Source organism: Phaenicophaeus curvirostris, chromosome Z (assembly GCF_032191515.1).
Source record: "Phaenicophaeus curvirostris isolate KB17595 chromosome Z, BPBGC_Pcur_1.0, whole genome shotgun sequence".
NCBI classification, from domain to species: Eukaryota; Metazoa; Chordata; class Aves; order Cuculiformes; family Cuculidae; genus Phaenicophaeus; species Phaenicophaeus curvirostris.
Genome location: NC_091431.1, coordinates 42,387,610 through 42,398,113, shown reverse-complemented (window position 1 = coordinate 42,398,113; position 10,504 = coordinate 42,387,610). Strand labels below are relative to the sequence as shown.

The following is a 10,504-nucleotide window of genomic DNA, read 5'->3' as shown; positions in this document are numbered from 1 at the left end:
AAATGTTACAATTCAGCTATTTTAATAATTTCCTTGCAGGCATAACCACTGCCTCACTATTCTTCCAGTGTATCTTCCCAGGTGTCTAAGACCCTCCCTTTCCTTTTTCTGCAGCTGAGACTACTGCTCACACCATACCCAGCAGCTTCTATTATGTTCCTCTCTGCTACATATTCCCATGGCCACTATATCTGCACTTCTTTTTACAGGTCTAAACCCAGTACCTCATTTGATAGAGACCAAAATGTGTGAAGCCACTCTGCAATGAAATCTCACATAAATTCGTGCGGACACAAAACAGAAGAGTTGCTGATTCAGACCGATTTGACTCTCTCAAAAAGTATCCCAGGAATAATTATGAACTATTTAATACACTGAAGAAGCATATAGGCCAAAGCGATGTTTGGATTTTTTAAAAAAATATCTCTTTTTGCAATTTGAAAAATGGCAATTTGTATAACTTTTAGTTTGTACGTACACTACAGGCTCCCACCCTGATAGGGTTTATGGAGGACTGTGAACCTGTTTTCACATAAAGATACCAGAAGTTGTCTGGGTCTCTTGTGCTTGTACACCCTCAATGAGCACAGTTTAGAGATTTGATTGTTTCTACCTTATATAACAAGAGAAGAAAAGCAAAACCAACCAAACAAAAAGGGTAGGGGGAAGGAGGCCATAGCTGCATACACATAATTTTTTAGGCAAGGAATTTAACCAATACTGTAACTAGTGGGGTTATACCAATAGATACTCCCAATAGAGAACGTTTTCAACATTTCTACTAACACTCAGTTTTCTCTTAAAAACAAATAACAAAGCTCAGATAATAAGTACCTCAGTAAACATTCAGCAATTTTTCACAGTTCGGTTTTCCAGAACAATCATTTGGACAAAAGTCAACATGACTTCTATGACAAAGTGACCCGCCTACTGGATGAGGGAAAGGCTGTGGATGTATCTTCTCGGACTTCAGTAAAGCCTTTGACACAGTTTCTCACAGCATTCTGTTTGAGAAACTGTCAGCCTCTGGCCTGGACAGGCGCACACTCTGCTGGGTGGAAACCTGGTTGGCTGGCTGGGCCCAGAGAGCGGTAGTAAATGGAGTTAACTCCAGCTGGAGGCCAGTGACAAGTGGGGTTCCCCAGGGCTCAGTGCTGTTCAATGTCTTTATCAATGACCTGGATGAAGGCACTGAGTGCACCCTTAGCAAGTTTGCGGACGACACTAAGCTGGGTGGAAGTGTGGATCTGCTGGAGGGTAGGGAGGCTCTGCAAAGGGATCTGAACAGGCTGGACCGCTGGGCAGAGTCAAATGGCATGAGGTTTAACAAGGCCAAGTGCTGGGTCCTGCACTTGAGGCACAACAACCCTGTGCAGTGCTACAGGCTAGGAGAAGTCTGTCTAGAAAGCTGCCTGGAGGAGAGGGACCTGGGGGTGTTGGTTGACAGCGACTGAACATGAGCCAGCAGTGTGCCCAGGTGGCCAAGAAGGCCAATGGCATCTTGGCTTGAATCAGAAACGGCGTGACCAGCAGGTCCAGGAGGTTATTCTCCCTCTATACTTGGCACTGGTGAGACCGCACCCTGAATACTGTGTTCAGTTCTGAGCCCCTCACCACAAGAAGGATGTTGAGGCTCTGGAGCGTGTTCAGAGAAGAGCAACAAAGCTGGTGAGGGGGCTGGAGAACAAGTCTTATGAGCAGCAGCTGAGAGAGTTGGGGTTGTTTAGCCTGGAGAAGAGGAGGCTGAGGGGAGACCTTAATGCTGTCTACAACTACCTGAAAGGAGGTTGTGGAGAGGAGGGAACTGGGCTCTTCTCCCAAGTGACAGGGGACAGGACAAGAGGGAATGGCCTCAAGCTCCCCCAGAGGAGGTTCAGGCTTGACATCAGGAAAAAAATTTTCACAGAAAGGTCATTGGGCACTGGAACAGGGAGGTGGTTGAGTCACTTTCCCTGGAGGAATTTAAAAGACGATGAAGTGCTGAGGGGCATTGTTTAGTGTTTGATAGGAACGGTTGGACTCGATAATCCAGTGGGTCTTTTCCAACCTAGTGATTCTGTGATTCTGTGTGAAAATGAGGTTCCTGACACACTGTATAGCAGTAACAATGGTAATTATGTTTTGACATAAACATCATGCCAAGCAGGAATTTCTCACATTTTACCTGTTTTAAATAACTTTAAACAGCACTCAAATATTCCTTTGTAATGCTTGTGTATTTTCAAATAAATACATTAACTTACTCATGGATTTTTAAAACCCTGTATAGTGCAGGTTCCAGCTGTGCTTTATGACAGCAAAAAAAAGCAGCACATGTTCAAACCCCATAAAGAGGTGCATCCAATTATTTCTGTATATTTCAATGGACAGAATCCATGACAGATTTCAAAACCCCTAAGCAACTGCTTGCACTCAACCCAAACATAACCAGATTTTTTTTTTATTTGCATATAAAAAAATTGTATTTTTTTTTAATCAAACCAATGCTACCCATCTCCACACCTTCCTAAGTTACTCTTCCACAGTGTGTATTCTGGCCAACACAATGGGGACTATTCCATGCTACTGTGTGCTCAGTGAGAAGACAAGAAAAGAACCATCAAAGTTGAAAGACAGCAGAGGAACCAATAGAACTCTTGCAAGGTAGTAACTTTGCTGTTGTAGAGAATTCATGACAACAGAAGTAATTCTGTCTGGGTAAATGAGACTCAAGTATAGTTGAGAACGATCTGATCTATTAGGTAAATCAAAATGTTAATTTCTCACAAGCAGAATTTCTTCCTAGGTCAGCTGAAGTTCTTAAAAATTTTATCTTTCACAATCTGTTTTGACCATTCCTACTATGTAGATATATTGCTGAAATATGTCAAACAGCAAATATTTTGGACAAAATATCCAGAGCTGAAGGAGAAGTCATTATCCTGATTTTAAAGGAGACACTATCTGCTGCTTCAGCCTCTGAGTCACCAAGATTTTTTTTTAAATCCAAACCCCTCTTTTCCAAACACAAATATTTATCATGTCATTAGTGCCAAGAAGAAACTGCTCATCAGGAAAACTAAGTTAGCCAAACTTAAGCAAGTCATCTGCTTAAAACAAAGCTCAAAGTAAGCTCCTAGATATCTACAACCTCTTATTTCAAAGGTCCTTCAAGGATTCACACTTGTTAGCACACCACATGATAAAATGAATCTGACCACTAACCTGATGCAGTTGGAAGACAATGAGTTAAAGCTTACCTGGAGGTAAAAAAGCACACCCTGTTCCCTCTACTTATTCAACCTAATTAAGAGATAACAGAGAAGCACAAAGTGGCTATCAAGTATGACTAACTTACATTGAGGCCAGAAAGGAAAAACCCTTTCAGAAGGAAATGGTCTCACTGAGAAGGGACAGGCCTTAAGAAGCCTATATATTGGTCTTGTGCTATGTATATACAAACTTGTCTGAGATTATTTTTGTCATTGTTGCTGGACAGCTATGACGCTTAGTTGGATCCTTCATTAGATTCTCCATTCATTTCTCCATTGACTTTTACATCAGATATGAGATTTTATGGCTAAACAAAAGCTAGAAATTTCTTAAAGTGCAGAAACCAGAGCAGCTGCTTTGTCTTCTGGCAGTTAACTTTCAGCTGGTTACTGTAAATATGAATAAAAGTATATTTTACATAAAATGCAAAAAAAAAATCAGTTTATGATTGTAGACATAACACAACTGCATAAGACTGAATGAGAAGTACAAGGTGGTGCTAATTAAGATTCACATTGTTTTATGCAACTCTTATTCAAAAAGTACACTTAGCTTTTATTTTAGGAATAGTTTAGAAGTGCTAAAAGAGTATTATTAATGGGAATATATGTAATCAACATTTTCTGTCCAGAAAGATCAAGACTCTACCCTACAAGGAAAAAACCTTTAAGGAATGCAATACTTCCAGTTGGGATGTAGAGAAGAGCCAGTAAATAAAATTTGTCTTTGTAATAGACAAAAAAACCCCATTCTGCTCTAAGTGATGTACCACTGGCAGGAAGGCTGCCCAAATATGGTAAATAATGCATTACAAAAGTGGTTTATGTTAATTAATGTTTTCATGTTACCAGAAAACTTGTCTTATTATTGTATGTTTCACCTGAATGCAAAATTGACTTGAAAAAGATTCTCTTTCACAGTGCTGTCTTTACCACTTGCATTCCTTACATCGGCATACACTGACCTGCTATAGCACAAAACAAAGCACGCATTTCTGAAGAGTATAATTTACTGAATAAAACTGGACAACCATAAGATGAGCACCGAAAGATGTAATATAATGGTGGCACGCATATTTAACTGCGTAACTCCCAATTGTCATCTCACTTTATATGGTAAACTTTGGTAATTACTCAAAATAAGTATTTTGGCCCCATCTCAATTTTCTGTGTGCTTTTATGAATCTTCCTTTCATGTTAGCCCACTTTAGATTCAAAACAAAGAGGAAGCTGCCTAGTTAAAAAGCTATCCCAGCATTCAGTTCTTAGTGTCTTACTCACAAATCCTTCTCAAGAGTTAATATGATTCAGTATCTCAACTGCTCTACCAGCAATGGAACCTGTTCTTCACACTAAGAGGTCAGCGGATAGGTTGGTAGGCATTATTTAATGCAGAATCTTTTATTTTAGACATCAATATTTTTCAAATGAAACCTTAAATCTCTGCTGTTTTGAGAAGACAGCATGGTAGCATTGTTCAGCCTTACCAGCAGTTGCCCCATACTGCAAATAAACCAGTTATTTTCAAATGTTTTCAGGTTCTTTTTTATTAGTGCTTTGACTCCTCTTTGCACCCCTTAGGAAATCAAATACTGTTAGTTTTATAGCTAATACCCACAGTGCTCAATAGGTTAAGTGTAGTTCTGATGTTATATTGGGATGAAACTCATTAATAATGTTGGGTTTTTTTTAATTAATTACAATAATAAACAGTAATTAGTCCTGAGGATGGAGTTTCAGGCACAGTTTTCACATACATCACTTTTTTCATGTACATCATGTTTGAACCTCATGAAGTTCAACAAGGCCAAGTACAAGGTCCTACACCTGCATCAAGGGTTTCAATACAGAACAGGGCATGACGTTATTGGGAGCAGCCCTGCGGAGAAGGACTTAGGGGTCCCGGTTGACAAGAAGCTTGACTTGAGCCAGCAATGTGTGCTCACAGCCCAGAGGGCCAACCATATCCTGGGCTGCATCAAAAGAAGTGTGGTCAGCAGGTCAAGGGAGGGGATTCTGCCCCTCTATTCCTCTCTTGTGAGACCTCACCTGGAGTATCGTGTCCAGTTCTGGAATCCTCAATGTAAGAAGGATATGGAGCTGTTGGAATGGGTCCAGAGGAGGGCTACAAGGATGAATAGAGCGCTGGGGCACTAAGGACAGGCTGAGAGAGTTGGGGATGTTCAGTCTGGAGAAGAGAAGGCTCTGAGGAGACCTTATAGCGACCTTCCAGTACCTGAAGGGGCTACAGGAAAGCAAGGGAGGGACTGTTCACAAAGGCTTGTAGCGATAGGACAAGGAGGGGATGGCTCTGAACTGGCGAGGGGCAGACTTAGACTAGACACAAGGAATCTACGTCTCCCTGATGGTTTGAGAGGGAAGCCGAACGGCTGTGGGCTCTCCCTGGGTCCGTGTGGCCGGCAGGGGGCGCGTGAGGCGCGAGGGACCCACCCCCCCACACCCCCCTCCCCGCCTCAAGTGCCCCAGACAGAAAATGAACACGCTGCCTTTACAAGCGCCAGGTTGTGTATTTCGGACTTAATTCTCCACGCACAGTGAAATTAAAGCGAAACGATGCCAGCAGGAAACAGCAAGAATAACCGTATGCCCCCATGCTGAATGTTACAATGCGTACATTCAATTGAAAACAGTTAAGTTCAATCGTAAACAATAAATTGATCCCCTTTCTTAGTAATCTTCAGAACTGTATGATCCGATAATGGTTGAATGGTTGGACTCAATGATCCGGTGGGTCTCATCCAACCTGGTTATTCTATGATTCTATGATAACTGATTAGCATGAAAAACTCGGAAAAAGAACCCCACATTTTGCTCATGAAGCAGATTTACTGGCACGTAGAACAAAACCGCTGCTGTTCTCCAATGGGGTTCACAGAGACTGTAATAGTGCAAGTCCTTGAGAAAAGACAGAATGTGGGCATTACATTATAACGCATATGCGCACACTTTTTAATTTCAAGCCTTTCCACCCGCTTTCCTCAAGCTTTCTTTTGCTGAAATATTGCTGCCAACACCATTCTAAAGAGAGTCTAAACTCATGTCTAAAAATCCTGTGAAAAAGTGGTTGAGCATTAGGCTTGAAATTTAAATGAAGGAAATATTGCAGCTATTTTTAGAAGGAGATGGAAAGTGAAATTGGACCAAACATTAGAAGTTTTACAACATGTTTAAAATTCAAATTATTTTTAAGAGGCAGCTTTTGGAACTTTCAATGGATTACCAAAATCTGTGAATTCAATAAACAGACACCCAACATTGGCAGTGACTGTTAAAGACTGAAAATGAGCTTATTTAAAATTTCTCTGTGAATACCATTAATCACAAACACAGCCTTTCTCTTTGAATGAACTGTTAACAAAGTATTGCTATCTCCAAACATAACCTACATATATTACATCCTGATTTTCTGTCTTTTCTTATCTGTTGCATGGCTGTCATTTAAGGTGGATCCCAGTCCCATTAGATTAGACAACAAACACAGTAAGTGGCACAACTGAAAACACTGAAGCTGTGAATGTCTCAAAAATGTACAGAACTTTAAAAAATCACAAACATCTCATGCTGATATTTGTACAGATACAGAAGGCTATAATAAATTACATAACTTTTCCAGATACATCAAAGCTTAGCCAGTACTTTGGGAATCATCATTTTACTGATGTAATCTTCAGGATGTTTTCTTTGGTTAATTACTTCCATACTTAGAGGGCCAGCAACAAGCTATCGTACAACAACATAGTACCCTATTAAATGAGTCAATATATTTTACTATACATGTTAGTAGCAAATATCTGTATTTATGTATAAATATTTTAAAATATTGTCACATATATTTCCCATATACAAACACTTAGACCAATTCCAGCTAATAATGACTACGCAAAAGTAAATACAAAATTAATAACTTTATTGACAATATACTTTTCTTTATTGTATATTGTGCTAACTAATTAAATTTGTATCTTTAAAGGTAACCATTCTAATATTCACACCATACAACTTCTTTGTCGAATTCCAGGACAGAAATCCTTGGGATATAGGGAAATCGTGCTTTCTATCTGCATATTTTACCCTGGAACATTTTACAGCTTTTGTTGACATAAAGACATAAATATTTTTTAATAAGAACATATCTATGCAGAAAGATAACTGTAAGATGTGAGATCTCTCTCTATAAAAACATACATTTACATTTATTTATTAAAACCTCTCTAAGAAAGGTTCAGGAAGAATTCTGCCTCAGTTTTAAATAGCGCAGTGCTTCAGGACTACTACTGCATATCATAAATAAATGGCAGTATAAGGGAACTTTAAACACACATAGCAGAAATAAGACACAAACATTGGCTAGACAGGCCTACTGATAAAAATACTTAAAAAAATTCCAGGCAGAGTAAGACACTTGGTTGTAAAGCCAAGAATCAACGCAGTGTTTCCTACCAAAAAAACCAAAATATATATCAAAAAAGCCAGTATCAAACAAATCAGAGTAAGACTGCACTTCATTCATTTGGGTTTGATTTTAACCTCAAAGGCAAAATAATCCCTTTAGAAAACTAATTTGAAAGTAAACATGCCTCAAGTTAAACATACAACTTGTACTAATCTCAGAACAGAATCAAGACCACTATTAAAATAAAGCCTGGGGCATGCTATGATGCCTGCGATTGGTGGGTGGATTTTAACTGACTTGAAGACTGTCATAGTCCTATTATCATAAAAAGTGTAACGCACTTCCAGCATGGAGAACCCATCTGTGCCCACCATCCATCTGTTCAGACATGATTGGCAAAGTGGTAGGGAACTCGCAGTGGTTGCCTCTGCCTGAAAGGAATAAACCACAGGATCTTCCAACGAGTGCCAAAAACTTCTGAGAAGGTCTGCTGCCATGGCTTTCGGGGCCTCGATCTACAGAAGACAGCATTATTAGTGAAAGACAGCACGCCCACGGTGCACTTCAGTCAGCTAGAACAATGCAGGTTGGCTGGGGATACATTACTGAACTCTGATGAATTGTGTTCCAGCATCACAAATAGCTTTTCTTTCACTACAGCATGCAGCTGGGACTTAACTTTGGAGAACAGAAACTATCAGTGTCATCAATCAACTGAAGGCAACTTTTGAAGTAGAGAACCTCACAATCAATGAAATGTATGTCAAGACACAGCAGAAAACGTGTTTTGATCTGTACTTTTAAAAGAAAATAGAGTTTCACTGGCTTTAGAAGGTATGGGAATAACATAAGGCTACTTTGTGTAAAACTAGTATTAAAAGATCAGTGAGCTGCTGCTAGAGATAGGAAGTACAAGGCACAGGACCATACAAAATAATGATAACAGTGCCTTCACTTCCTTTTCTCACACAGTTACAAGAAACAGTTACTCCTTGAGCTTTTCAGTAAATAAACACAGAAATTTTATAACACTTACATGTCTTCACAACAGTTTGACATTTTTTCTATACTTGTAGTGTCCTGTTGAGAAAAAGAAAACACTATGAATAAGTATTTTATTTACATTCCTAACTGCTAAAATGCCACTATGAAAGCAACTAAATAAACCAGGGGATCATTTCTTAGTGTATGCTTCTTTGGCATTAGTCCAGTAGGTCTACATATTACTCGTATGCTGTATTAGTTTTAAACAGCTGTGAGATTATACCACAAATTTACTCAGTCTGTTAAATGATTTTTTCACAAACATGATATGGAACTATACCATATAGTTTTACTACAATAGTACATACCACAGAATGCCAACAAAAACTTACAGCATTATTACAACTAAAATTAATTCAGATATTACATGGTGCATTAAGCAGTAATCTGTATAAGGTACACTCTTGCCATAGTTTTCACAAGCACCCGTTCCAGACTTGGAGATAATTACAGGAAAATCTAGTGAAATGCAACCTTTAGCAAATGTAGTATTTTGACAAGCAGGATCTACTAAGAAGTTTTAAAATAATTATAACTCCTGAGTAATATAATGCAAACAGCACCACTAGGAATATTCCACAGTCTGTACAGCTAGACACCAAATATAAAAATTATTCTCTTAAAATGTAACAAAAACTAAATAATGCACTGAGTAAAGGCCTCCCCACAGGCAGCAGTATGTTAGATTGATACTATACTTTTCTTAACATTAATTACATAAGTCACAAAGTTTTATAATTAACAAACCAATTTAAACTTAGATCACCCCCATATAAAAATTTTAGAACTACTAACAATAGCATCTTTTTCTTACTTTTTCACTATATCTTTAATAAAAAAAGCTTGCGTTGTAAGTATCACTTCAATTTTAACTCCAGCAGTAGTAGTGTTTTTAATGCACATTCATAGTTCATTAGGTCCTAAAACCACTCATGAGGTCTAAAATACAACAACTGAATATTTCTCATGGATGCATCTCCTTTTCAGAGCAGCTTGCTACTTCTCTTTACTCTTCATTGATTTAGGCATGCACATAATGCACCTGTCAGATTACACCAGCATTTGAATGAAACTGAGAGCTAGTCTCTATTGTCCCAGTCACAGAGACACACAAGGGCTGTGATTTAATTAGGCTCCAACTTCACTGTCATGTGGAAACACTACCTAGCAGTAAAACCATACTGTGTTCTTTGATTTTTTCCTGCCATCAGTACATCCAATTCATTGCTGCCACTGTTGGGGTTCCGCTACCATCTTTCAAAAAGCTTTAAGGGGAAGGGTGAAATGTGAATGGAAATACTGTACAGGAAGCTGCCCCCCTGCTTCACAAGCGGCCTCAACCCCCCTTGCTAAATTTTCTCCTTCTAAATCCGCTTCCCAGCTCTGACGGGTTTTGTAACATAATACCTTACCACATGCTAAACATCAAAAATCTTAATTCTGCCAATGACCTACCCAGCTGAATTCCAGACACATTTTGGCACAGGAAATAAGTCACCTCTTTTCAAGTCAGCCCACCATCATACAAGCAAAGAACATGTGTCCACAGCAGACTACATTATCATTACGTGGATTTGAACAACTGCTCAATAGTGAGAGAGGACAGGACTCGGGGCAGCAGGCTGTAAATACTGTCTGTTGTTTCGATTCACATAGAAAATCTGCTCCCCCTCTCCACCCCGCGAGCCTGTCTAGCATACTCACCCTCACCTGCCACAGGTGGCAGGAGAGCATTACAAGACACAAGCCATTCTCCTTGTTAGGGCAGCATCTGACTGCACAGAGACGGCACATG

The 10,504-nt window shown here is 39.3% G+C and overlaps 1 protein-coding gene across 2 annotated transcripts in view; it reads right to left on the bottom strand.

Annotated features, from left to right (window-relative positions):
• Positions 1–6,644: 6,644 nt before the first annotated feature.
• ZDHHC21 (zinc finger DHHC-type palmitoyltransferase 21) overlaps positions 6,645–10,504 on the bottom strand; it is a 35,361-nt gene continuing 31,501 nt past the window's right edge. For both annotated transcript variants that reach the window (XM_069880057.1, XM_069880056.1), the window contains exons 7-8: positions 8,702–8,745; positions 6,645–8,180 (exon numbers count right to left, since the gene is read on the bottom strand). In XM_069880057.1, coding sequence (XP_069736158.1) covers positions 8,048–8,180; positions 8,702–8,745 — 177 coding nt within the window. In that variant the 3' untranslated portion in view covers positions 6,645–8,047. The remainder of the gene's footprint in view (positions 8,181–8,701; positions 8,746–10,504) is intronic.